Source organism: Gobio gobio (genome assembly GCF_949357685.1).
Source record: "Gobio gobio genome assembly, chromosome: 1".
In the NCBI taxonomy this organism is placed as follows: Eukaryota; Metazoa; Chordata; class Actinopteri; order Cypriniformes; family Gobionidae; genus Gobio; species Gobio gobio.
This window is the reverse complement of record NC_137097.1, coordinates 11,552,290-11,579,367: the sequence shown is the minus strand read 5'-3', so window position 1 is coordinate 11,579,367 and position 27,078 is coordinate 11,552,290. Positions and strand designations below refer to the sequence as shown.

Below are 27,078 nucleotides of genomic sequence, written 5' to 3'. Positions count from 1 at the left end.
ATGATCTATAGTATCGAACGCAGCACTAAGATCGAGTAGAACTAGTATTGAGATACAGCCTTGATCAGAAGCTAGAAGTAAATCATTTGTGATTTTAACGAGTGCGGTTTCTGTGCTGTGATGCTGCCTGAATCCTGATTGAAATTTTTCATAGATATCATTTTCTTGCAAGAAAGAGCACAATTGAGCGGACACAACTTTTTCTAGTATTTTAGACATAAATGGAAGATTTGAAATTGGTCTGTAATTTGCTAGGTTATGATCTAATTGTGGCTTCTTAATGAGAGGTTTTATGACTGCCAACTTGAATATTCTTGGAACATGACTTAAAGATAAAGACGAGTTAATAATATTGAGAAGAGGCTCTTCCACTACAGGTAACAACTCTTTCAGTAGTTTAGTGGGTATTGGATCTAATAAACATGTTGTTGGTTTAGATGCAATGATAAGTTTATTTAGCTCTTCCTGTCCTATGGTTGTAAAGCGGTGTAGTAATTCTTGAGGGGCGATAATTGCGGTTGAATCATAAGACATCATTAATGATTGTACATTTACAATTTTGTTTCTGATGCTTTCTATTTTGTCAGCGAAGAAGTTCATAAAATCATTACTACTAAACTGTAACGGAATATTTTGTTCAGGCGATGCTTGTTTATTTGTTAGTCTAGCCACAGTGTTAAATAAAAACCTTGGGTTATTTTGGTTATTTTCTATTAGTTTGCGGAGATGCTCAGCCCTGGCTGCTTTTAGGGCCTTTTTATAACGTGACATACTTTCTTTCCATGCGATTCTAAAGACCTCTAAATTAGTATGTTTCCATTTACGCTCTAAGTTACGAGTTTCTCTCTTGATAACATGTGTAGCACTGTTGTACCATGGTGCTTTAGTTTTCTCTCTAACCTTTTTTAATCTAATTGGTGCTACAATTTCTAATGTACTAGAGAAAATGGTGCTCATACTGCTAGTCATTTCCTCTAGTTCATCTGTTTGTTTGGGTTCACTTAGCAGCTGAGCCAGATCAGGTAAGGTATTTGAGAATCTATCTATAGTGGTTGGAAGGATTGTTCTGCCTGGTCGATAACGTGGCGCAACATGACAGATTTCAGCAGTACGCAGTATGCAAGTTACCATGTAATGGTCAGTGACATCATCACTTTGTGGTATAATATCTATATCGGTTGGGTTGGTTCCATGTGATATAATTAAATCTAGTGTGTGATTAAGACGATGAGTGGGACCAGTGACGTTTTGCTTGACCCCAAAGGAATTTAATAGATCTGTAAACGCAGCCCCTAACGCGTCATTTGTGTTATCTACGTGTATGTTAAAATCTCCAACAATTAATGCTTTATCGACGTTGACCAATAGATCTGAGAGAAAGTCTGCAAACTCTTTTAGGAAAGCAGCATAGGGCCCTGGAGGTCTATATACAGTAGCTAAGGCTAGAGATAATACAGATTTCTTTCTTACATCTAATAGCGTGACATTTAGCACTAGTACTTCAAATGAATTAAACCTGTGACCTGTTTTCTGGGTAACATTAAGAATATCTCTATATATTGTTGCAACACCGCCGCCACGACCAATCAGACGGGGCTCATGCTTATAACAGTATCCTGGCGGAGTAGACTCATTTAGACCGAAATAATCATTTGGCTTAAGCCAGGTTTCAGTAAGGCAAAGTACATCGAAACTATTATCTGTGACCATTTCATTTACAATAACCGCCTTAGGTGTGAGCGATCTAATGTTTAGAAGACCTAGTTTTAGAAATTGTTTTTGTTCACTAATATTGAGATTTTCTGGTTTAATCACAATTAGATTTTTCCTAGATCCTACAGTAGATTTAATGTTTGACCTCACTAAACGAGGAATAGACACAGTTTCTATATAATGTTCTACATTGGTACTTATGTCAATTAAGTTAGTACAAAATTGGTTTTGTTCACTAATATTGAGATTTTCTGGTTTAATCACAATTAGATTTTTCCTAGATCTTACAGTAGATGTAATGTTTGACCTCACTAAACGAGGAATAGACACAGTTTCTATATAATGTTCTACACAGTTATGTTCAGACACAGTTTCTATATAATGTTCTACATTGGTACTTATGTCAATTAAGTTAGGACAGCAAATACTGTTATTTGGACTTTGACTTACTAGTCATATGATGGTGTGCAGCGCTCTGGAGATGTTGTCCGACAGAAGAGCCGCTCCGATTCTGCTGGGGTGAAGGCCATCAGGACGGAAGAGCCTAGGTCGCTCCCAAAACAGATTCCAATTATTTACAAAGAGCAGCTTCTGTTCATTACACCATGACATTAACCATTCATTTAGAGCAAATAATCTACTGAACTTTTCATGTCCTAGTCGGTACGTGGGAAGCGGTCCAGACACGATGATCGCTGCTTCAGGCGATGTTCTGCGCACCGTCTCGATCAGGCTCCTGTAGTCCCTCTTCAGAACCTCCGTCTGTCGCAGCCTGGTGTCGTTCGTCCCCGCGTGCAGCACGACAGCTCCGATGCGCTCGTCACCGTTCAGGATCTCGGGAACCTGCGCAGCGACATCGAGAACTCGAGCACCAGGAAAGCAGTGAGTGATAACCTTGCCTTTACCTGAGGTAGCGTGGACATGCCGGACGATGGAAGTACCGATGACCACAGCGTCGCGTTCCGTCTCGCGAAGAGGGGAGAAGCGGTTCCGGGTGGAGATCTCGAAGACCGGGAGGGGCGGAGAGGTCCTCGCTCTGGTCCTGGCTCGCGTCTTCCGCTGTGGAAACACCCAGGGTCCATGGCGCTGTGTCGGTGCCGGAGTGAACGAAACCAGGGATGATGATCGCGTCCTGGGTGCTTGGGTCCTGTGCAGAGAAACACGCGGAGTAGACGAGGTCGGAGTCAAAATGTTAGTATCCACTGACTTGTGCGCATCGGCGCGTGATGTTTCAAGCGCCGTTCGCCGCTCTCTCAGCACAGCTTGTCTGTCTAGAAGGCCGCGAATCTGACTCGCCAACGACTCCAACTCCAACTGCACCGAATGCAGCTCGAACGTGTCCTCACCTGCACTCAAAGGTAACATTAGACACGCATCCGAGTTATTGCGAATGGCGAATTGTAGCTATCAGTGTTTACCGGGTGTAACGTTAAACAAGTTACCACGCGTGCAAGGCTAGCGGGCTACCGGTGTAAACAAGTTACCACGCGTGCAAGGCTAGCGGGCTACGGCTAGTAGCGGAAGTTCGGATATAAGTAGCGATATCAAAGCAATCCGATTGTTTTTTATAGAGAATCGTATCGGAGATATGTTCACACGCTGTAAATAATAGAAAGTATTCGTTTGTAAGCGAGTATTAAGAAGAAAATCAAGGATTATGAATCAATTTGACGGAGCTCAAACACAAACAACGCGCTCACAACCTAATTAATCTAATATAGGGTGCCTTTGGTTGAGTTTATTATCCTGCTAGCAAAGCTATGTAGGGTGCTGTTTATTTACAGTTTCAGTTCAATTACAATGATATGATTGATTGGGTTATTTAAGACGTTTATTTTTTTAAAACATCTAAAAACAAAATAACCATTTATGCATCATAATCTAGCAGTTATTCTTTTTAGTCATATGTTCATGTTTTCATAGACATGTGATGTTTGTATTTGTCAACATAATTTTTTTTCGTAACACTCTTAAAATAGTTTCATATCTCCATGACGGAGACGCCCTGCACCCCCACAAGCCCGCCCCCAATTACTCGAGTACTCGTTTTTGAGACCTATCGATGATCGAAATGAGAAATTGACAAAAATTTCCATCCCTAAAAAATATCCATATTTAAAATAGTGCTAGGCGGTATACCGGCTCATACCGAATACCGGTATTTATTTTTGTCATGATATGAATTTTGATGATACCGCAATACCGGTACATGTCGCGTTCGGAACGCGGCGCAGCTTTTCACTGTTTGAGAGGGGTCACGTTTCACTGTAGTGAGAGCACAGCTGAGATCGCATCACAGCCTATGGTAAGTCCGAAATCACCCCCTAAAGCCTCATTCACTATTATTCCCTACGTTATCCACTTATGGGCAAAAATGTAACTGCTTTATTCTTTTCTGTGTTAAACTGACGTGTGTCATTTGTTCAGAGACTGTAGTGTTCTTAAATGCATTGCAAATATCCTTCGACCTTTTAAATGTTCTTCCGCGTTTCTCCCTCGTTTTGTCAGTTTGTTGTTATATAGGGTTAGATTTTTTAAAATGCTTAAGGTGCCCTATTTTTTTCTCTCTTCATGGTCATATTTTAACATGCATGTGTCTGTAATGAGTGTGTTGCATGTGTTTTATTGGTTGTTGTTGTCTCCACACAGCATCATTTTGTGGGGCTTTGTTATAAATAGGGAATTCTAGTCAATCTACTGCAGCATCCTCTCTCAATTAGTAGAAAATGTGTTTAACACCCAGTCATACCGTCATATACCGCGAAACCGAACTAAAATAACAAGTTTCCGGCAGACGGCTTAATTTTCATTGGATGAACTAACCCTTTAAATAAGGAGACCAAGCTGTTTAGCTAGCAAAATGTAGGGTGTAGTAACTAACGGTTATAATAGTAACTCGCGAGTGAGCGGGTGAACCACTGATGCTAATACAGCGGCTGTAGTTATTATAGTGTTGAGGCGCCCAAAAAATTCTGAACACAGAATTGGTGAAAAACTGTTTAACAATCTAACTCCACAATTCAGTTCACAGTCTTTGTAACTTTTCTCAAACCTCCATTTACTGAACATTTGTTAAAAACCAAAAATGAAACTTTTGTACCCATTTGATAGTTAAAATGCTTCTCTAGATGTGCTTGTGTGTTTGAATCTTTCTAACATGAATGTTCTTCAGCATCATGAATGAATGAAGAATAAACACCAACCTCTTTGTTCTTCAGGATCTTCAGTGCGTTTCATTCTGCAGGTTCTGGATCACTCGCGTACTCATTATCCTCAGGCTTTGCAGATTTCAGCTCTGCCTGATGCTTTGATGCTCGTCTTCACTTGTAGCCTGATGGGAATATTCCAGCATTTATTGATCAACTGATGTGGGAGGAGCTTCACTGGTGCTGTGATTGCCATGGGAAAAGCTAATCTGTCAAAAATCAAAAATATTTCAGTTGAGTTAGTTTTTTTCCTAAATGACACATCCAAGCATGTCTGCCTTACTAATTCAACTCATAACCATAACATTATTCTACTCCATTCAAATATTTTGAAACGTTAGTTTTTACTCTTGAAGTCTTAGGGTTTTGATGAGAGAGAAAAAAATTAATATCCAAGAAAGATTATATTCTGACAAAGACGAGCGCTTTTGCAAAAGTAACTCAAGAGTCCAGTCTCTAACATATACATACATAATCAATACCATGAGACAGCGGCTTCATCATATTTGAGCATTTCCAACCTGGCCTGAAACAGGGACGCATAAGCAGGTACATATTTCATCCCAGTCACCCTGCCCTGAGCCAGATATAATGGTATAATTTTTTTTTGGTAATATTCTCATAGATTACACTCAATTCAGTTCATAATTCAGTTCAATAAAAACATTATACAATATGCAGAAATACAGAAAATAATTAATAACTTAATTTAAATTCCAAATATAAATAATGGTAAGAAAAATTTAAAGCAAAAAAGAAACAAATGCACACTGTTGTCTGTTGACAGCAATGAAAAGAGCTTTAAGTGCCATTTCACAGGTGATCCGAAGACATCATAACAAATGAGGTGAAAACAGGAACTATTGAGATGAAATAAAGAATCTTTTCAGCAGCTCTGTTCATATTGATGAGCCTCAGACTATCAACACTCATTGAACAAGACATTCAGGATCATCAGCAGATCATCTCACTTTATTCGGACTGTTTCGGACACATTATTCCAGTCAGGATATATGACAAAATACTATTAAACTGCTCTATTGAAAGACAATACTGTAATATCTCACAATACGACATGGATAAAACACCAATAATACAAAAACAAACACCAATGACACTCAGATAAATAACTACAGCAGGATAATATGCCCATATGAATCTAGTTTGATTTTATGATAAGTACATCACTGTATGGAATTAGATCCAAACGGATAATGATTTTAAAACAAACCTTTAAAAAATAAAGAGCAGCACAAATATGTAATGTTTCCTGTATCAAACTTTATTCATATTTATCTATATACATTTACATCTAGATTTTAAATGTCTCACGTGGCTCATTATAGGCTCAATAGAATGTATTTAGCAGTAGGCTATCTGTTTTAGTATATTTTAACAATGTCATGTAACTAACATGTCTGATCAGTCAAAGATGTGAAAAGAGGAGAAATAAAACGTGAGCAGCAACACTTGAGATGGATTTCCATCCATTCCCCTCACAGATCTCAAACTTTGACTTTTGACTTGACACTCAGTAACAGTTCTCAGTCCAAACATCGAAACAATCAGGTCTGAATGAACTCAACACATGTTCCTCTCACGCTGCTGCTGCTGCACTAAATTATTATTTCAGGAGGAAGATGCCAGAAAAGACGCTCAAGTTGAGAACAATACAAAAATTAGCCTGTCGCTTCATCAAACTGTATAAAGTGTGTGTGCGATGGTGTGTAAATATGAGAAATACCGTGAACTGCTCGCCTCATCGGCTCCTCTTCTGTATTGGCAGCTTGTACTCTCTCACACAGCATTAGCGCCATTAATCAGGATCTCCGATGGCGCTGTATTTCACTGAGATACAGAGAGGAAAATAAGTATTTGAACACCCTCCTATTTTGCAAGTTCTCCCACTTAGAAATCATGGAGGGGTCTGAAATTGTCATCGTAGGTGCATGTCAATCAAAATCAAATCAAATCACTTTATTGTCACACAGCCATATGCACAAGTGCAACAGCAGGTGAAACTTAAGACGGGCCTTGACATGTGCTGGTTTAAGCAGGGGAACCTTCCGTGCCATGCATGATTTCAAACCATGACGTCTTAGTGCAGTGGTTCCCAACCACGTTCCTGGAGGACCCCCAACAGTGCACATTTTGGATGTGTCCTTTGTCTGACACACCCACATCAGGTCTTGGAGTAGCTACTAATGAGCTGATGACCTGAATCAGGTGTGTTTGATTGAGGAGACATGCAAAATGTGCACTGTTGGGGGTCCTCCAGGAACGTGGTTGGGAACCACTGTCTTAGTGTATTACCAACAGTAACCTTGGAAACGGTGGTCCCAGCTCTTTTCAGGTCATTGACCAGCTCATCCCGTGTAGTTCTGGGCTGATTTCTCACCTTTCTTAGGATTATTGAGACCCCACGAGGTGAGATCTTGCATGGAGTCCCAGTCCGAGGGAGATTGACAGTCATGTTTAGCTTCTTCCATTTTCTAATGATTGCTCCAACAGTTGACCTTTTTTCACCAAGCTGCTTGGCAATTTCTCCGTAGCCCTTTCCAGCCTTGTGGAGGTGTACAATTTTGTCTCTAGTGTCTTTGGACAGCTCTTTGGTCTTGGCCATGTTAGAAGTTGGATTCTTACTGATTGTATGGGGTGGACAGGTGTCTTTATGCAGCTAACGACCTCAAACAGGTGCATCTAATTTAGGATAATAAATGGAGTGGAGGTGGACATTTTAAAGGCAGACTAACAGGTCTTTGAGGGTCAGAATTCTAGCTGATAGACAGGTGTTCAAATACTTATTTGCAGCTGTATCATACAAATAAATAGTTAAAAAATCATATATTGTGATTTCTGGATATTTTTTTGTGATTATGTCTCTCACAGTGGACATGCACCTACGATGACAATTTCAGACCCATTTTCAGAACTTGCAAAATAGCAGGGTGTTCAAATACTTATTTTCCTCACTGTATATATATATATATATATATATATATATTATATATATATATAATATATATATATATATACATTTTTTTTTCGTTTCTGTAATGCAGCTGATAAATTTGTTTATTTTTGTCAATTGAAAGAGAGCATTTGTGTGTAATTTTAGTTGGACAGAAACCTGAGAACTTAAAGAGAATGACCTGTTTACTCAATTGGTTCATTTAAACAACCATTTCAAAAACTGAAGTGATTCTTTTTTTATATTATAGTAAGAATATGTATAACTCAATGTTTTAACTATTCGAAAAAGCTGAATAATCGTTCAAAACTTACTGATTAGTCGTCAAACAGATGACAATAATCGATGATTAGTCGATTAATTGGTTTGATAATCGTCAGATTAATCGATTATCAAAATAATCATTTGTTGCAGCCCTACTGCTACCCTGCCAGTACAAAGATAGATCAAAGTGACATTACGTTAACCAACCATTCAGAAACGTCCTGTTCGAGCCTTAATCGTCGAACTTTGTTGGGGACGTTATCTTGTTCCGGGTCCGACTCCAGTTCAAATTGATACGGTTGCACAGATGTGTCCTCAGAGAGACTAACTTTTCATTCAGACACTAAAGAATCATATTAATTTGTACAAAAATGGCATTATATGAACCCTTTAAAATTGCTAGTGCAATTGGAGGACAACCACAAAGACAATTGAATGAAATTTATCAAACCAGAGTCAAACAAAAAGCACAGAATTTTTATTGAAGATTGTTGAATATTAAATTTCAGCTTTTACCATCAAAAAGACGGTTTAGGCAACCTCAAGCAAGGACAAGGGTGTATCAAATATCATTTGTGCCCACTGCAGTCAGAACTTTAAATACTGGGACCTGAGCGTGAGGGGGATTGTGTTACTTGATGTCTTTTTATTTGATTTGTGTGATGATATTGAATGCGTTTCTTTGTGGTGAAGCCAAAGACAAATTTCCACTTGTGGACAATAAAGTGACTAACTAACTAAAGTTCACAACAAATCCAATGAACCACAGCCAATGACACCTGCTCATTTTCTGGTCTGTAACTACCACCCAAGACCATCTAACCCTCCGCCAGCTGCTCAGAATAGAGAAACCTTGTCAAAGAGATGGAAATACAGATGTTGCAATTTATTATTTCCAGTTTATCAATATTGAATAATGCTGAATCTTTATAAAGTTAAAGATGATCATCATTGCTTTAATGTTTATGATAGTTTTGTTTGTTTACCTTCACAATATGTTAAAACAAACTACATTTCCCATGAGAAGCCGCGCGCGAGATGGTCGGCAGAGAATGCTGGGAACGGTCGGGATTGTGCCCTCTATATTTCTTTGCCTGTTAAACATATACAGTTGTTTTGTTTCTCATCAAACTTTGATCAGTAAAGTTCCTGCGAAGATGATGTTTCTAGTCTCATTCACTCCATTCTAAATCTGGTTTCTCTCCAGCATGAATTCTCAAGTGTTTTTTAAGATGTCCTTTCAGATTGAAACTCTTTCCACACTGAGGGCATGTGTGGGGCTTCTCTCCAGAGTGAATTGACAAGTGGTCTTCAAAGTTTCCTTTAAAACTGAAACTCTTTCCACACTGAAGGCATGTGTAGGGGCCCTCTCCAGAGTGAATTATCAAATGGTTTTTAAGATGTTCTATTTGATTGAAACTCTTTCCACACTGAGGGCATGTGTGGAGTTTCTTTCTGGAGTGGACTGACAAGTGGTATTTAAAATTTGCTTTCTGATTGAAACTCTTTCCACACTGAGAGCAGGTGTAAGGTTTCTCTCCAGAGTGAATTCTCAAGTGGTATTTAAGATATAATTTATGATTGAAACTCTTTCCACACTGAGAGCAGATGAAAGGCTTCTCTCCAGAGTGAATTCTCAAGTGGTATTTAAAATCTCCTTTACGATTGAAACTCTTTCCACACTGAGAGCAGCTGAAAGGCTTCTCTCCAGAGTGGATTCTCATGTGGGCTTTAAGGTTTCCTTCTCTATTGAAACTCTTTCCACACTGTTGGCAGGTGAAAGGCTTCTTTCCAGTATGAATTATCATGTGATAGATAAGGCTTCCTTTACAAGTGAAACTCTTTCCACACTGAGAGCAGGTGTAAGGTTTCTCTCCAGAGTGAATTCTCAAGTGGTATTTAAGATATAATTTATGATTGAAACTCTTTCCACACTGTTGGCAGGTGAAAGGCTTCTTTCCAGTATGAATTATCATGTGATAGATAAGGCTTCCTTTACAAGTGAAACTCTTTCCACACTGAGAGCAGGTGTACGGTTTCTCTCCAGAGTGGATTCTCATGTGGGCTTTAAGGTTTCCTTGTTGTTTGAAACTCTTTCCACACTGTTGGCAGGTGAAAGGCTTCTCTCCAGAGTGGATTCTCATGTGGGCTTTAAGGTTTCCTTGTTGTTTGAAACTCTTTCCACACTGTTGGCAGGTGAAAGGCTTCTCTCCAGTGTGAATTCTCAAGTGGTTTTTAAAATCTCCTTTATGATTGAAACTCTTTCCACACTGACAGCAGGTGAACGGCTTCTCTCCAGTATGAATTGTCATGTGACTGATAAGGTTTCCTTCTCTACTGAAAGTCTTTCCACACTGTTGGCAGGCAAAATTACTTCCAGTTCCAGTCATTTGAGCTATTTTTCGTGAAGAAGTGTTTTCAGTCTGTGAGCGACTAAAAGTTTTTTCTCCAGTAATGAAATCATGATTGTTATATTGATCTTTCCTTTCCATTTCATTCAACACTTCGCTCTCCTCTTTCAGTGCTATCAGGTCTAAGGCAAAAAAAGAAAGAAAGAAGTTAACATCAATTTAACAGCACAAAGCAACAGACATCCAAACATGCATGTTAAGCAACAAAACCAACTGCAAGCAAAAGAGCACAGCAGAACAAAATAAAAATAAAACGATATGTAAAAAACAACACAAGACATAATTTTATGTTTAAATATCAGAGTTTTATTTATTATTAATGTTTAATTTCCCAGAGAAACAGTATTTGTGAAGAATTCCCATCATTGTACAGAAACGGTTTGTTGAAGATACAAATGAGGCCATCCTTAAAAATATTCTTGTTTGCCGTAACCCAACCGACCCTGTCAATTTAGGACCAACTCAAATTTTTTTTTTTTTTTTTTGCTTTTAGTCCGACCGACTTGCCGGTTATAAATTTGCGTTAAGACCGATCAATTTCTTTACTCTTCAAACAACTAATACAAAAGCAATAAAATAATATTAATTATATTATAGTAAGTATTGTAAATATATAAATTGCCTAGGCCTACATACAAACGAAGGCTACGTTCTTTCTTTTAAATAAAAACCCGTGGCATCATCTATGTTTACACTATTGGTTAACGGATGTCACACTATGGCCTGTGAGTTCGCTTCGTCTCATACTCTCATTCACTGTCAGAGTCAACGGTTCGCGCTTGGTAATGATGGCTGCGGCTGCAGTAAACAAAATGTTCGTGGTCACCGTTCAAAGTCATACTAGTTCAGGCACCATAATACATCTAAAATCTCGACACCGCTTTAACTTGGCACGAAGTTCTGGAAAAACTGTGCCCAGAACCACATTGCATCTTTGCCAGAAAGTCGCTGACAGTTCGGGCTCAGCGGGCACTCCAGAGAATGCTCTTCAAATATGACTACAGCTGTGGTTCCATGTTGACTGTAGAAGGCAAGTCTCTGTCCATTTAGGTTATGTGCACTCCGTCATGTAGTCATATTCCATAGGTGGTCTTTTGTCACTCAGACAGTAGCCGCGTTTCCATTACAGATTTGCTCAACTTTTGCAATATTTTCTAAAAGTCGATAAAAAAATATTGGGAAATGACAGCGTTTCCATTAACTGATGTTATGCGATTAAAACATTTTCGTGATAAATCATTCCAAAAATCATGCTACATGTGGTTAGGTTTATGTAGCCTATATCCCAGCCACTGCACGCCATTATTTTTAATGGTAAGAGACGTGTGTGTTATCCAAGCACTGATGACAAGGAAACCACCTTATACTTGAGCGGCACACATGAGGTGTTATGATAAATTGTGACATTTTATATTCTGTTGTTTTTTAAGAGTTTAATAAAGAACTCATCTTCTGTTCAAACATACCATCATCTGTAAAGAATGATCGACTTTTACAAACGTCAGGTTATTTTGATGCATTGCCACATACAGAGACGAGCGAAAAGATTTAATTTGAAGGTGGTAACTCAAAGGTTTTTTTTACCACTTCGTTATTTTGGCTTGGAATTTCGTTTGTTGGAAATATGAACTGAATTTAAAAATGCTTTTGAAATGGAAAACTTTGCGTTTAATAAACAAAATATATTTTTGAAATGAAGACAGCGTTTGGAGTGGAGTGCAAAATAATCCGTTCCCTGAGTCCACGGCCTTTGCTGTTATTGTGAGTGTACACAAATAAAAGTAGACCGTTTACTGTTTATAATTATGTCTTGCACTGATCTGTATGGCTAAAAATTATGGAGTATTGTGAGTTGTGTCCGCTGGAATAAGGAAAAAAAAATCCATCAAAAGGCGCCGACGACTTCACCGGACAGAGGGTTAAAGAAAACGTAGCCTATTTAGTTCCATATAGTTAGGCTATGTCTAAATATTATAATCTTTTAATTTCATATGTTGATTATGAAAAGTGAGCAGCATTAGTAAGGCACATAATCAGATGCACATATGTCTGGAGACATGGATTTTGAGCATTTCATTGAATTTGTTTTCTAGAAAGTCTTTCTTTAAAATGAATTTCGTTTTGTATAATTAATTTTGATCAATGTTTAATCAACTATTTGGCAGTATATTTAAGAAATAAGAAGCAAACCAAGATCGTCGGGAATGGATTGACATGCGTAACTGGCCTGTTTCCTCAGTCTTTGAGCAAGGCTGAAACTACAGCGTCTTTCTGTTTTAACACATTTCTTGAATATATGTCTTAATTACAGTAGGCCTATAGATAGTTAAGATATTTGTGGTTGCACCGGGTCCGTCATTATAAAGTTACGCCACTTTGCTTATTAGGAGAAAATATAGCCTATCTAGTTATTAGACATACTTGAATGGAAAAAAAATAATATGTAGGCCCTGTGTGGGAGCAATGTGTGACCATACCAGGTGACCTGTAAATACGAAAACTTTTTACATTGCAGTTTTGCGAAAATTTCCTTTTTCAAATTGCCTTAAACACTAGAACGGCCACGGGGTAAAATTTATCCATGGCTGTTTTTCAAATGTACATAAGATTTTCAATAAAATATCCAAGTCTCCCAGTCACTGACCTTTACTAAAACTGTGTTATTTACAATCCCTTGTTGTTAAAAATTGTTTAGATAAAACCAGATTTAAAAACGGGGCATTTAAACCTATAAGCGCCAGCGGGTCAAATTTACCCCTATATAATTCCTCTATTTTCGCACTTTAATTAAAATCTAGTGGCTTCTTTATATCTTGATTCTACCTCTTATTTCTTCAAATGAATGCACCTGAAATTCATGCAATAAACAAATTGACAAAGATTTCAAATTGTTTGTTGTCAATATAGCCTGCATCAAAATGAGGTTTGCAATCATGCGCCCGAAGGCACAGGTTGTAGACTCAGTGACGTCATGATATGCTAATTTGTTTAAATTCATACCTACGTAATCACCATCACCAAAATTGTACTTTTTTTTTACATTGAAACTTGAAAAAAAAAAAAATAGACCTACCTACCGACCCTTTTCTTTTTTACTGTTGCTGCAAACCAAAATATTTTTAAGGATGGCCTGACCTACTTTTGCCATATGATTGTGTATCAAAGTAAAATAATGACAAATGTCTTTGAAACACAAAAGTATGTTTAATTTTATATTTTTACAGGCTAAAATTCTGAATGGTTGTGTATTTAAGCTGTGAATATTTCTACTGAAAACATTTTCACACGCAATTTCATTAACAAAAAAAATCATTCATAATTACTTTTGCAGACTTAATTTGCAACATATTAACTGAGTTTAAAAATAAAACCTATAATATTTAACAGGAAATTTTCCTTCCACTTTATTTCGCTATACAAATTCACTTTTTTGACAGACTATTCAACATTTGCACACATGGGAACTGCAGGAATAGCAGTAAAGCACTGATACCTGATACAAATCCAGAGCAAAAGAAAGAGAGAATCATTCCTTCACAAAAACTGACTTACAGAAAAGGAACAAGTAGTATGTTACTATTATCAGGACCAGTTGCCTATATATGCAGAAAAACTGTATGAGAGATAAAAGCTACATTTACATTTAATTAAGAGTCATAGTTTCCCTTCCTGTGTACATGCAAGCAGCTTTTCTACCACAAAGCAGAAAATTATATTCCCCCGACACTGATGTACAGAACAAACATTACATCTGACTAGGGCTGGGCGATGTATCGAATATTAGCGAATTTTGACGACGATGTAAAACTTAAAAATATTGTGAATATCGAATATTTCAAATTCAAGTATACCTTCCCAAAGAATGCGCCAAACTCCCCAATATTACGTATTACACTATTCTACAATCGAAAAGGAAGCTTTGGCCCTTGTCCTTGCTCTGAATCATTTTGAGGTGTACGTTTCATCCAGTGTTTCACTTATTGTGTACACTGAACATAACCCTCTAGTGTTCCTCCACAGCATGAGAAACTCTAACCAGCGCTTAATGCGATGGAGTCTGTTTTTGCAGAGATATGACCTTACAGTCCGCCACATTCGTGGGAAGGATGTTTTGGCGGATGCTCTGTCAAGGTCGTAAGTTGTTGTGTTCGTTTATCCCATGCACTTTTTGATTTTGCCATAGGTTATCCTATAGCAACATTTTATGGGTGGGAGTGTTATGTGGGAGTGTTCTAATCTACGTTTCATTGCGGTTTACCTGGTAGCTCACCTGCAATCAACTGGTTAATTGGTGTCAACTGAGGGGAGCCTATTTCAACCTAGGACACATGCTCTCTTTCTCTCTCTCTATCTCTCGTCTTGCAGCCAACACTGCAGTAGCAGTGGCACTGTTTTTTTCTCTACAGTCCCTTTTTTTCTTTTTATATTTAATAAATTCACTTTGATTGGCAGATTTCTGTCTTTGTGTCCTTTATGTTGCATCCCTAGAGCCAGGGTTGTAACACTAGCCTCGCCCTCTTCATCTGCAGAGAAATCTGGTAGGCCTGTCGTCTCTAAACAAATAAAGCTGGTCGATTCATTCTCTTGTGGTGTGCTATTTGCGAGAAATAGTAAAAAGCGGGAAGAAATTACATTTCAAAAAAACATATTTTAAAGTTCTATGGACGAGCCGAACCTGCAAAACCTACATCAGTCTTACCATTCATTTTATTGATGGCTGGGAGCTGAAATCCGCTTGTCTGCAAACCAGTTACTTTCCAAATGCACACACCAGAGAGAACATCGCAGATGGATTACCTGCCACACTTGTGTCTTGGAATTTGAGAGAGGAGCAACAAGTTTGCATCACAACAGATAACGGGAGCAATATAGTCAAAGCGACTGAATTGAATAAATATACAAGGCTGCAGTGTTGCCATGCATGCCATAATTTGTGAAATAGTTTGACTTTTAATGTTAGGTTAAAGGATTGTATGCTAATTATTTATTTAATTTTTTTCACAGAGAGAAGCATGAGGGATGCCCGCATTGAACATGAGTATCGGTGTGTGCAAGAAAATTGTGGCCAGCTTCTCACACAGCTGGAGAAGGAGAAGAGAACTTGCCAATGTCCAGAGAGATCTCCATCTACCAAACCACCAGCTTATTACCAAGTCGCCTACCAGGTGCGGATCCAGGGAACAAATGATTGCTCGAGTTCTGGAGTAAGAGCCAGCCATAGGCAAAGTCCTTGCCTCTGATAAAAGGTGCCCACCTGGTATGATCTTTAGGTCCTGGAGTCTGTTCACAAAGCTCTACTACGGCCACTTCTAGATTTCACTGACGCATTGTCAGGTGAGGATCATGTCACGGTTCCTTGTATCAAACCAGTGCTTTCTCTGTTGAACACTGACATCCTTGCACCTCAAGAGGAAGATACAGACCTCACAAAATCAATCAAAAGCTAAATTCTGGAGTATTTCAAAGACAAATATTCTGATCCTGAGACCATTTGCTCCCTCACTGATCCGAGGTTTAAAACCACTTATATTGAACACAACAAAATTCAGGAGGTGAAAGCCAAGCTATTGACGAGATCGAGTCCCTACTTGCTAGCACGCATTCTGCGTCTGACACTGTGGAGTCCAGTTCAACAGCAAGTGCAGAAGCTCCACCAGAGCCACCAGCCCGAAAAAAGAAGACATTGGGGACCTTCTTCAAACAGGCAACATCCTCTTCTACTTCTTAGGGTTGTCCCAGAGGGAGGCAATTGAAAAGGAACTGGAAAGCTACTTGCACGCTGCAAATGCTGACAGTGACACAAAGCCACTAATGTGGTGGAGCATCCATGAGGCACATTTCCCCAAATGTGCAAAATTAGCTAAGAAATACCTATTAATTCCAGCAACTAGCCCCCCATCTGAGAGGGTTCTTAGTGCCAGTGGGAACATAGTTTCATGCCACAGAGCTTCTCTTAAACCAGAGACAGTTGACAGACTTGTGTTATTAGCTATATATATATATATATATATATATATATATATATATACACTCACCTAAAGGATTATTAGGAACACCTGTTCAATTTCTCATTAATGCAATTATCTAATCAACCAATCACATGGCAGTTGCTTCAATGCATTTAGGGGTGTGGTCCTGGTCAAGACAATCTCCTGAACTCCAAACTGAATGTCAGAATGGGAAAGAAAGGTGATTTAAGCAATTTTGAGTGTGGCATTGTTGTTGGTGCCAGATGGGCCGGTCTGAGTATTTCACAATCTGCTCAGTTACTGGGATTTTCACGCACAACCATTTCTAGGGTTTACAAAGAATGGTGTGAAAAGGGAAAAACATCCAGTATGCGGCAGTCCTGTGGGTGAAAATGCCTTGTTGATGCTAGAGGTCAGAGGAGAATGGGCCGACTGATTCAAGCTGATAGAAGAGCAACTTTGACTGAAATAACCACTTGTTACAACCGAGGTATGCAGCAAAGCATTTGTGAAGCCACAACACGCACAACCTTGAGGCGGATGGGCTACAACAGCAGAAGACCCCACCGGGTACCACTCATCTCCACTACAAATAGAAAAAGAGGCTACAATTTGCACAAGCTCACCAAAATTGGACAGTTGAAGACTGGAAAAATGTTGCCTGGTCTGATGAGTCTCTCTATTTCTGTTGAGACATTCAGATGGTAGAGTCAGAATTTGGCGTAAACAGAATGAGAACATGGATCCATCATGCCTTGTTACCACTGTGCAGGCTGGTGGTGGTGTAATGGTGTGGGGGATGTTTTCTTGACACACTTTAGGCCCCTTAGTGCCAATTGGGCATCGTTTAAATGCCACGGCCTACCTGAGCATTGTTTCTGACCATGTCCATCCCTTTATGACCACCATGTACCCATCTTCTGATGGCTACTTCCAGCAGGATAATGCCCCATGTCACAAAGCTCCAATCATTTCAAATTGGTTTGTTGAACATGACAATGAGTTTAATGTATTAAAATGGCCCCCACAGTCACCAGATCTCAACCCAATAGAGCATCTTTGGGATGTGGTGGAATGGGAGCTTCATGCCCTGGATGTGCATCCCACAAATCTCCATCAACTGCAAGATGCTATCCTATCAATATGGGCCAACATTTCTAAAGAATGCTTTCAGCACCTTGTTGAATCAATGCCACGTAGAATTAAGGCAGTTCTGAAGGTGAAAGGGGGTCAAACACAGTATTAGTATGGTGTTCCTAATAATCCTTTAGGTGAGTGTATATATATATGTGTGTAAGGAATAATTGACGACGGGAGTTTCAATTATTAGAACAATAATGCACACCCGAGGTGGTGATGCGGTCACGACGCGAAGCGGAGTTCTAATAATTGAACGCCCCGGAGTCAATTATTCCGCTTATACTACGATTACCACACCTCAAGACATCGATCCGAAGAAATATTTAAAGGGATTCGTCCGGTTTTTGTACTTAAATCGCTATTGTGAGTAGTACTATTTCTTCCGCGTCTCATCCAACGGCTCTTTTGCTAGTTCTGAAACGTAATTTTAAAGCTGTTAACGAAGGCTTGAGCCGTTGATAGCATTCTACTGCAGTTATTAATAAAGTTATTAGAAAGAGAGCGAGAGAAAGAGAGAGACAGAGCGAGAGAGAGAGAGAGAGAGAGAGCGCGAGTGCTTGTGTGAATTAGGCTACCTCTGTGCATCTCTAAACAGCGCTGTTATTACCTCGCTAGTGAAAAAATGTCACGTGTAGCCTTTAAGTTGCTCCACTATATAGGCTAACTGATCAAATGGTCAGGGCAGCGCTGACACCTTTTTGTGCAAACTGTAGTGTGTGTGCGAGCATGTGTGATTTCAGTAATGAGACAGAAAAGCTTGCCTTTGATGTCCGCTTCCGTCTGTTGGTTTTCATCTGGACTGTCTAATACTGCTGCCGCCCAGTTGTTAAACGTTTTATATTCACCGTAAATATTAAGATTTACTTTAGGAAAATCGTCTGTCATATTGTTGTTTTTTAGTCCTGTAATTTCCGTTATTACAGTTAACTATGCAAAGTGATATGGAACTGTAATGCGGTCAAGAGAGCTGCCTGGAACTACGTTCGCTGTGCATCTCCCAGAAAATAATTGCACACCTCAGAACGTTCATCAGCCAATCAGATTCAAGCATTCAACGGCCCCGTAGTATATATATATATATATATATATATATATATATATATATATATATATATATATATATATATATATATATATATATATATATATACACACACACACACACACATACATATATACATATATATATATATATATATATCCCAGTTTAATTTCCCCCAGTTGCACAATATAAATTGTGAATTGCAGTATTTAACTGCAATGTCTAGTTTTGCATTAGTATTACATCCTTCTCATGGGCATTTAATACTTTTTGACTTTTCAGTCTGAGTTAAATCTCTTTTTTGGCTCAATTTATCTGTAAAAGAAAACATGCCTAATAATTCTGAATACAAGGTGTTTTTCATTTCCAGCCTTCATGAGCAATTATATATCACTTATACATTATTAAATACTAATTTAATAGTAGTTATTAGTATTACTGTGGTTTGGAATTGGTCAAATGTGCCTGGAAAAAAAATGTATCTGGTCATGTGATCTCAACACGTCTGACCAGTTCCATGTCAAAAAAAGCGCTTCAATTCTGATTATTCAAAAATATCACTCATTTCTGTAGAGCTGGAGATTTTAATAATGATCAAATGACTGAGTTCAGCTTTGAGAATGAAACCAACCTGTGTGTTCCTCAGTTTCTTCATGTTTCACTCTCAATGTTTCTTCAATCTTCACGTCTTCACTCTCCTCTTTCTCTGTGTGTTCCTCAGTTTCTTCATGTTTCACTCTCAATGGTTCTTCAATCTTCATTTCTTCACTCTCCTCTTTAATAAACTCCATCTTTATAATAGTGTGTCATGTGGATCTCAGCTGCTTCTCCTGGAGTTTTTCAGTGTGTTTGTCCTGTTTAAGATGAGAATAATTAACAAAAATAAAAACACTCAAAACTAAATCTCTGAGAGTCTCAATCAGCTCTAGTTCAGAAGTTCAGTCTCAGGTAAAAGAGTCAGTCAGTCAGTCAGTCAGTCAGTCAGAGAGAGAGAGAGAGAGAGAGAGAGAGAGAGTGAGTTAATCTAGGTGTGTATGACATTCTTCTTTCAGACGAACACAATCAGAGTTATATTAAAAAAGTCCTGGCTCTTCCCAGGTTTATAATGGCAGTGACTGTTGGGTCATTTTTGAAGTCCATAAAAAAGTCAATTTTGTGTAAAAAATAAATAAATAAATAAATAAAAAATAAATAAATAAATAAATATATATATATATATATATATATATATATATATATATATATATATATATATATATATATATATATATATATATATATATATATATATATATATATATATATATATATATATATATATATATATATATATATATACATACATACATATTTAAAACTTTATAAAGTAAATTGTCTAGCTTCCGGTGAATCGCCTTCTGTATTCAACTTACAGGGTTCCTACACAATTTTAATTTCAAAATTCCATACTTTTCCAGACTCAAATTTCCAGACTTCCCTACAGATTTTTCCAACCATATTTAACTTGTTTTGTAGCCTGACGTCGTCATACTCAATTCTAGTCAGAATATGAGTCTGATACTGCTCTATTGGGCTGTGATTATGGGGCGTGTTTCAACCCAACCAGGAAAGGCCTCAATTGGATAGACCTACAACCAATCAGAGCGACGCATAATGTTAGTTGTCAAATGTCAACAGAACTCAACTGCACACAGTGTTGCCCGGAGAACCCCCCTGGAAAGCTATTGGGGCTTGTTTTTGGCTAGTTTTGAGGAACGTTAGCAATTGGGTGGGTTTTGTTGTAAAAACTTGACAACCCTGTCTGCCGGCACGCTGGAATAAGTAGCCTAACGTTAGAAGAAAAAGATGAGTGTAAACGAAAAAAAGAATTTAAGGATACACTGAGTACTAACCAACACGATCATCATTTCTGAGAGAAATAGTAAAGGTAAATGTATACGAACAAGTTCTCCGTTTAGGATTAGAACAAATTCAACCCAAGCGCCTTTGATGATGTGGATGATTCACAACCGCGAGCACAATCTGCCTGCAGTCGTCGAGATGGATCCTGAGGAGTTGAAGAAAAGATAGCCGCAAATGTGGAACTTCATCGCTGAGGAAGCTCGCAGATAACTGTGGTAACAAACCACGCACACGCAGTTCTATCCAACAGTATTTTTATGTTTCCTGAGTTTGGTCTCTTAATAACACTGTCTTAGTACATTAACCAATTGATTCCGTTACTGTTTATCATCTGTCCATCATCGTCTAAAGCCCGCCCTGACAATTTCATTGGTCCGAACAGTTTCTGTTCAGGCATAATTACTCCTCTACCGATCAAGTCCAGACCGAACTGCTAACAAGTATGTTACATTCTAAAGATTTAGTATTGGCGTTTTTGCCTTTTATTAGGATAGGAAAGTAGCTAGACAGGAAGTAAGGTGGGAGAGAGAGGGGGGCGGGATTGGGAAAAGTCCATGAGGCAGGACTCGAACTCGGTTCTCCCGAAGCACAACAGCACTACAAGGCGCCGCACTTACCCACAATGCTATCGGCACCGGCAAGTCTGTTACACTCTGAGTCAAAACCTCTATGTAGGCTATCATGTTAAATTTGTACATTTGAAAATTGTAGCTACTGTTGCTTGTACAAGTCAATTTAACACCAAACTAGGGCTGCACGATTAATCGAAAAAAAATCACGATCTCGATTCAAACATAAATGCAATCTCATTTCTTAATGTTGGCGATTCACTTCCGTGTATTTCCCTCAGATCATGCTGCGTTCACGCGTTATTGGTCACACCAGAGCTTGCCACACTCACACTATAACAAAACACTAACCAATCAATCATAAATCTCCACTTCTCTCCTCTCCCTCATTGGCCATGTTCCGCTGTTACTGACGTGTAACAAGGCGGCAGACCTAAACGGAGTCAGATTTGTAGCGGTAAGAGGTAAAAATGAACCCCAGTGAGGAAAATCCCTGTGGCGACGGTGAGAGTGAGGATGTAACAACCACATTGGTACACAAAAAAGGAGCACATTCATGAATTTATTTCATGAATTTGGCAGACGCTTTTATCCAAAAATCCTTCCACAAATCACACATTCCACCGTGTGGAGCTTTTTCGGGTTTAAACCTGAAGACGATGCACAAAGAGTTATTTGCAAATAGTGCTTTTGCATCATCGCAGCACCACAAGGTAACACCACTAATCTATACAATCACCTCAAACGTCACCACAAAATACAGTACGAGTTAGCCATGAGAGACAAGGGAGCCACACCACAAAATACCAGCCGCCAGACCACGCAAACTTCCATAACTCAGAAGTTGTAGTACGGAGCATTGCCATACCCTCCAAGTTCCCAGCGGCACAAAGATATAACAAAAGCCATTAGGGCTGTCACTTTTTATTCGATATTCGAATATGCATTCGAACATGATGTGAAATATCCGTAATCGAACTATAGAAACCGGATAGTTTATTTAAAGTGCCATGCAGAGCGGACCCGCGAATATTGCTGAAACGGGTGAAAAACATCCCAACTGTGTCGGATGCGGGTCGGGTCGAACAAGGGAGAACACGGATTTTAAACAGTCACGTGCAAACGAATATAAAAAATATATGCATGTACAGTGCCGCCGCTCCCATTACGCGCATCACGCGCTGGGCGTTGGGCACCAAGTGCTGACGGGGGCACCACAAGAAAATGCTCTCTCCACCTGTATTTCAAGATGATAAAATAATTTCAAATCCATATTAGTTTATTAGTGCGCACGCGCCCTCCCAGGAGAACCACAACCGCGAGCGCAATCTGCCTGCAGTCGTCGAGATGGATCCTGAGGAGTTGAAGAAAAGATAGCCGCAAATGTGGAACTTCATCGCTGAGGAAGCTCGCAGATAACTGTGGTAACAAACCACGCACACGCAGTTCTATCCAACAGTATTTTTATGTTTCCTGAGTTTGGTCTCTTAATAACACTGTCTTAGTACATTAACCAATGTTAAGCGTTTTCTTATAACATTTATTTAAAAATATATTTTATTTATAGGTTTCTTTTTTTACAACGAAATAAGACAACAAAACCCCTCTCTCCACAAGGCAAGATATTAAATAATCATAAAAATAGAAATAAACAGTAATAAGCATAGATTTACATCTAGTCTGTCTACATTTGTTGTTTCTACATTTAATTTAATTGTAACTAATTACTTTTATTTAAAATTTTGATTCATTTTTTTTAGATTTAAGTATAAGAAAAAATGAGAATCGTGTAAGAGAATCGTGATCTCAATTCCCATGGAGAAAAATCGTGATTCACATTTTAGCAAGAATCGTGCAGCCCTACACCAAACCCAGTCAAAGCTCAGCATTTTATTCAAACTGCAATGCTAAATCAGTGCAATGTTATTCATATTTGTAAGTTTGTACATTTAAATAACTGTAAACCCCTACAGAAACAGAAGGGACGTTCATGTACAATTAACCAGAAAATTAGAAAATAGAGCTAAAGTCAATTGACAGTGCTTAATTGGCTGTTAGGTACAGAAAACTTGTAAAGACTTGTAATTATAAATAAAATACTTAGAAATCATATATTAAAATATTGCTTTTTTAACGATCAAAATGCTAAAATCAGTCACATTTTTTTTTAAAGGGCAATTAATTTACCCAAAAAATAAATTTCTATCATCATTTACTTACCCTCATGTCATTCTAAACTAATAAGAATTTTGTTAATCTTGGACACATGAAGATATTTAAAGGATTAGTTCGCCTCAAAATGAAAATGTCCTAATCATTTACTCCTCACCCCAATGCCATCCAAAACGGCAACCAACTCAGTGAGTAAATGATTTATTTATTAGAAATATTTATTCTTTCTACAGATTAATTCCCTCGTCATAATAGATCACTTAACAACAAAACACAATCTAATCTTAATGATTGCGTGCTCCCTCGATATTTTGCTTATTTGCTTATTTGATGGATGCACATGTTCATTCAACGGCCCAGATTGGATACTCTAGTAAATATCGAAGTTTTGCGAAATGGAAATACACAACTTTAATTTGTAACACTGAGAAAATATCAAATATAACAGTAACGTTAAAGAGAAACAACACTCACGCCGCATCACGCGAAAACGCAATTGTACTCTGTGTGTGAACGCACCTGATAAGAGTCATAAATTGACCGATGTGACTACTGCTGCAGCTCCAAATTCCCTCTAGAAATGGCCTTTATCTTCTCACCAACACTATATTCACATAATTTAACTTGGTGTTACTGAATTGATAAGCAGACGTTAGCTTTAGATCGTCAGCTTTCTAGACTTCCTGCTAATGTTAAATAGTAAGTTAAGTTAATTAAAGGATAACGATAGACTGACTAGTTCAAATGCTCACCTTTGATCAGTCGGCAACGTTACATTGTGGGCTTCGTGACTTGATGTGGTCTGGGCCATAAACGTTGTGAGACATTGTGTGGTTGGATGCTGTAATGAGACGACGATGCTTTTGGCCTAGCATATGGCTTACAATTGCCGCCTCCCCCATGTTGGAGATGTCAAATGATTTGACACATAGTTTGCACATCGCTTTCTTTGTAAATTTAAAATCTTTGGCTAACCAGGCTTTATATTTAGGATTTGCAAGCCAGCCCTCGGAAAACTTGCATTTTCCCATTTTGTTTTCCGTGAAGTCCACACAAATGTAAAACTCAGGTTCCAGGTGTTTTTAGTCAAGCAGTTTGAGGTGGGGGGCTGGGGCGAGGTGATGGCAACTGCCGCCTAACAACGTAACAACCAATCACTGCAGACCTAAACTCCAGCAGATCAAGTGTAATGCTGCGTTCACACCGGACGCGATTCGCGCGAGTGATTTACATGTTAAGTCAATGCAGAGACGCGAAATGGCATTCGGCGGCGCGAATTGAGCGTTTTGAACGCGCGAATCGCTCAAGTTGAAAAATCTGAACTCTGGCAGATATTTCGCGCCGCGTTAACCAATCACGAGCTTGCTCTAGTAGTGACGCATTTACAAGCGGAGGCAGAAATCCCAACAACAATGGAGGACAAGATAATGGTGGCCGTATGTGGAGACCCGGAGCTGTATGATACATCATCCTATCACTACAGGAACAGGAATAAAAGGAATAAAAAGGATCTTGCTTGGAAGAAAGTGAGTTATTGTGAGCCATTGTGAGCCAAGTGAGCCATTTCACAACGAGACAGGAGCAGGAAAAAAAGAGCCAGAGCCAGCGGCAAATGTGAGAAGGACTAGCCGAGGGAAGGAGGGTCTCGCCGGGTAAACGAGCGCTGAGCGCCGCTGATCCCCTGGATCTCACAACTCCGAAAACGCCAGATAAAATGCTCAAATAGGCACTCTTTTTATAAATTAACCACAGATTTGAGCTTTAAACAACTATATTATCGCCTGAAAAAGTCTTTAAATTACGTTTTGTCGCACATTAATAGTAGTATTTTTTTACAAAAAAAGCTCATATAGGCTCATATAGAGCAGAAGCCCCGCCCATGACGCGAATTCGCGTCTGGTGTGTAGTTGTCACACGCGTATTACACGCGCGAATGAAGCGAGTGAACTCAAAATGTTCAAGCGTCCACCTTTGCGCCATTAGCGCAAATTATTCGCGCGAATCGCGTCCGGTGTGAACGCCACATAAAAACGATCGGCAGCGCTGGCAGACTGATCCAAACGCCATGAAAAAAAAAACGATTGTATATATTATATATTTATTACGGTATATACATTTAGAAATTCTTAATTTTATATTTAGAAAACGAAATAGGGACAATAGTCTGGAAACATAAATATTTTTCCATACTCTGATTTATTTTTTCCATACTTTTCCAGACCTGGAAATTACTCAAATCAAATTCCATACTTTTCCAAACCCCGTAGGAACCCTGAACTTACAGAAGAAAAAAAATGTCTGAAAGAAGTATGTCATACACACCTAGGATGGCTTGAAAGTGAGTAAATCATGGGATAATTTTCATTTTTGGGTGAACTATCCCTGTGATGGATTACAGATACTGTACTATACACATGTGTTTATGATGAACTGATTCACTGATAGAGGGAGAGAAATGAGACGCAGCTTTTCTGTTCCTGGTGTGAATGAGACTTACTCACACAAAATATCCTTCATTAAAGTTAGTTAAAGCACTACAATGTTACATTCAATAATGAATAACACAGTGCTTGTAAAAAACTGTGAAACATTGAACGGGTTATAACGATTTAAACAAATTAAACGCTTGAAACAAACCTTTCATCAGCCGAATCATAACAGATGCAGGAGCGCGGCGCAGTGTTATGACGTCACGCCGCCGCACCAAAATAAAAGTCCCGTTCACACTCTGCTGTCTTATAATACCAGAGGTGCAGATAAATGTCTGTCTACTATTTTTTTTACTAGATAATCCTTATATTTATAAACGTTAAACAATAATAAACGTAAAACAATAAGAAATGTGATAAAAACAAACATGTTAAAAAGAGTGTGTGAGTTAATAAAGCAAAGTTCATACATGTGTCCGAGTTGAAACATATGAGAGTCAGTGTGTTTTGCCAATATTAAAAATATGGACAAATAAAGTTAATCTGAGTCTAAAAATGTGTAAAAGAAAAAAAAAGATATATCAAGAAGCAATATAAGAAAAAGAAGCAATAAAATGTTATACATGTAAATGTAATTTCTTAAATGCCAACTATTGCTAAAAGGTTCAGCCCAAATACAAAATGTAATATTTTACTGAATTGTAATGAAATCAATAAGTCTTCAATGTCAAGGTTCATTTGTGTGAGTTGCTGCCTATGTAGTGACTGAAGTCGCTCACTAATGAGTGAACACAGACCTCCTTCACACCTGCTCCAGTTTCTATTATATATATTAAAATCTGTCAGTTCAATAAATGTCCTGCTTATGTGATGCACAAATAAATAATTATTGAATTTATTGTATTAATGTGTTTCCTCATCCTCACATTATTCCAATCTAAACCTGTGTGACTTTATTTCCTCTGTTGAACACAAAGGGGGTGTTAATGTTAACCGTATTCTTTCTTTGGTTCAAAGGTGAATAAGAACATTATTATTAATATCTGCTGTTCGCCCAACGTCTAACAAAGTCATAAACGTTTGAAATAACAAAAAAGTGCTCAATGATAACAGCCTTTTCATTGTTCGATCATGTAAAATGAAATTCCAGGACTTTCAAGGACTTTTCAAGATTATTTTCAAGGACTACAATCAGAGATCTCATTAATAATAATACAAAATTAAATTAAAGGTCACAGAATTCGACACAACACTGGAATGAAATGAGGATGTAAACAAGGACATTTTCTG

General features: G+C 38.3%; 1 protein-coding gene and 1 long non-coding RNA gene across 2 annotated transcripts in view; both read right to left on the bottom strand.

Annotated features, from left to right (window-relative positions):
• The window catches only part of LOC307131184, a 403,239-nt gene extending 377,175 nt beyond the window's left edge, over positions 1-26,064 (bottom strand). Inside the window, exon 1 of the long non-coding RNA XR_013817132.1 lies at positions 25,772-26,064. This is a non-coding gene — a long non-coding RNA (uncharacterized lncRNA). The remainder of the gene's footprint in view (positions 1-25,771) is intronic.
• Positions 8,612-26,056, bottom strand: LOC307131164 (uncharacterized protein). Its single transcript, XM_079824656.1, has 3 exons — positions 25,997-26,056; positions 19,348-19,570; positions 8,612-10,687 (listed from the first exon to the last, which is right to left on the bottom strand). Exons 2-3 carry the CDS (start codon positions 19,505-19,507, stop codon positions 9,327-9,329), a joined length of 1,521 nt encoding a protein of 506 aa, XP_079680782.1. The 5' UTR covers positions 19,508-19,570; positions 25,997-26,056; the 3' UTR covers positions 8,612-9,326.
• Positions 26,065-27,078: the final 1,014 nt, after the last annotated feature.

Excerpts from the sequence above, each read along its gene's own strand:
- LOC307131164 (XM_079824656.1), bottom strand. The coding sequence starts at position 19,507 with ATGGAGTTTATTAAAGAGGAGAGTGAAGAAATGAAGATTGAAGAACCA. Across the intron at positions 10,688-19,347 it reads AGAAACTGAGGAACACACAG|ACCTGATAGCACTGAAAGAG; the intron begins GTTGGTTTCATT and ends TTTTTGCCTTAG.